The sequence below is a fragment of the Pterocles gutturalis genome, unplaced genomic scaffold, assembly GCF_000699245.1.
Source record: "Pterocles gutturalis isolate BGI_N339 unplaced genomic scaffold, ASM69924v1 scaffold20393, whole genome shotgun sequence".
Lineage (NCBI taxonomy): Eukaryota > Metazoa > Chordata > Aves > Pterocliformes > Pteroclidae > Pterocles > Pterocles gutturalis.
Genome location: NW_010118541.1, coordinates 15,371 through 17,433, shown reverse-complemented (window position 1 = coordinate 17,433; position 2,063 = coordinate 15,371). Strand labels below are relative to the sequence as shown.

Sequence of the window (2,063 nt, the reverse complement as noted above, 5' to 3'; positions counted from 1 at the left end):
GGCGTGTTCCCGTGCAGCCGCCGAGGAGTCGGGGCTGTTTAGCAGCGAGGGAGGGCAGCTGGAAAGAGCAAGCGGCTTGTACTTGGTAAGGGACGTCCTCTGGGGAGGGGGAAATGCGGTGGGGTTTAACAGAGAAACTTTTCCCCCTGGCAGTGGCTCGATGCTGTTTGATCTCTTTGGTGGGTTCTGTTATTGTGGTGAAGTCCATTTGACTTCCCTGAGGACAGTGTGTTGGGCACAGGCTGCTTTGAACCTGTGGATTGACTGGGCTTGTGACAGTCCTGCCCTGAATAGCATCTTGCGTGCCTTGCTTGGCTGTCGTGTGTCCCAGAAGGGTGTTCATGTACTTTCGCCTCTCCGTGTGTCTGCAGGTGGATTTGTACTTCAAGATTTTTTCCTGTTTAAGGACCTCCTGCTCAGCTACGGTGATGTGGTTCCTGGAAAAGATCAGAGCATCACATGAAAATGGAAACCTCCCTAGCTCCTCCTTCCTGGGACTGTCACCTGGCCCAAATCTGCCTGAAAAAGCCCAACTGGGGGCTACTGCTTTTCCTAATGTACTCACCCCTGACAGAATCCCTGAATTCTGCATTCCCCCCAGGTTGACAAGCTCTGGCCATATTAAGGACACTGGCTCCCACCAGGACCACAGTTTAGAGGATGCAGATCTTAATTCTTCAGACTACAGCACCAGCTCTTCTTTGCCACATCTCATTCAGGTGGAAAGTGCTGAAGAGATCCCAGCCCTGGAGGAAGAAAGCACCAACTCAGACCCACAGTCCCAAGCAGCGCTCTCCCTGCCTCACTTTCCCAGAGCCCCCACTTCCTATGGCTTCTGCACTTTGCTGGAGAGTCCCCACACCAGGAGAAAGGAGTCCATCTTCCACAGTGACTCACGTGGTGCTCTGCCCAGCCTGAAGCTGGCTCGATCGAGAGCTAACACATTCAGTGGCAAAGGGAGTACATCTAATCCCATTGCTATCAGCTTTGCTTCCATGAGGCTGCCTCCCAAGCATCTCTTTCTGCACAGGCAAGGTGCCTGTGACAGTGACACTGCCTCCTCCAGTGATTCTTCTCCTTTCAGTTCTCCCCTTCTCAGCAGGTCACCTCCCAGACCCTGCTCCCTGATCAAAACACAAAGTCAGGAGGGATTGCTCTGCCGAGCGCTGAAAGCCAAGAACAAATCCAGCATGGCCAGGCACAACTCGCTCTCTACGGAGGAGAGCAGCTCCACAGATAACAGCCCGAGTGCCATCAGGCGGGCCTCGGAGGGGCTGCTTGCCACACAGAACTTCAGCATCTCCTGTTCTCCCATCTTCCCCCTGGACCTGACCCGCAGCCGGGAGAGACTAGTGGGAGAGAGCACAGTGGTCATGGACAAGGGCGGCATGTTGAGGCTGTCAGCTGAGTACTGCTCAGAAAATGAAAGGCTGCGGATCCGCCTCATCAGTGCACAGGCTTTATATGATGATTCTGTAGAGCCCAAAAACATAAACTGCTGTATCACCTTCTCCCTGCTGCCAGGGAAAACACAGAAGCAGAGAAGCACTATTATAAAGAGAAGCAGAAATCCCATCTTCAATGAGGACTTCTTTTTTGATGGCATTGCAGAAGAAGAGCTTTACAGCCTCTCTGTAAGGATAAAAGCAATGAATAAAGGGTGCAGTATGAAACGGGATTACACCTTAGGAGAACGGGAATTGTCTTTAATGAGTATGTTGTCAGTGTAATACTTCAAACATTCAAAAAACCTAATTTTGTTTTTCTGAAAGTTTTCTACTAAATAAAGTTTTGGGTTGACTTTCCTTTTTTTTCTTTTTTTTTTTTCTTTTGTTTTTAAAGAATACTTTAAAGGACTGCATTGCTTGGTGTTACTATCATGCTGTTGTGCCCTGTTTTGCTGCTTTACACTTCACACTCTGTGAGGTATTTGCTGTTAAATTAAAAGGTGGCCATGGAGCAGATCTTCTGCCTAGAGAGGAAGAGAGGAGGGCAGAAGGGCTAGCTTGCTTTTATGATAAAGGATTAAGTAGTTATAAAGTCAAAGCTATTCCTGTTTACAG

General features: G+C 49.3%; 1 protein-coding gene across 1 annotated transcript; it reads left to right on the top strand.

The window, feature by feature from the left end:
* The first annotated feature begins 428 nt into the window (after positions 1-428).
* C2CD4C (C2 calcium-dependent domain containing 4C) lies at positions 429-1,804 on the top strand. The gene has a single exon (XM_010076264.1). It carries the CDS (start codon positions 429-431, stop codon positions 1,728-1,730), a length of 1,302 nt encoding a protein of 433 aa, XP_010074566.1. The 3' UTR covers positions 1,731-1,804.
* The last annotated feature ends 259 nt before the right edge of the window (positions 1,805-2,063 follow it).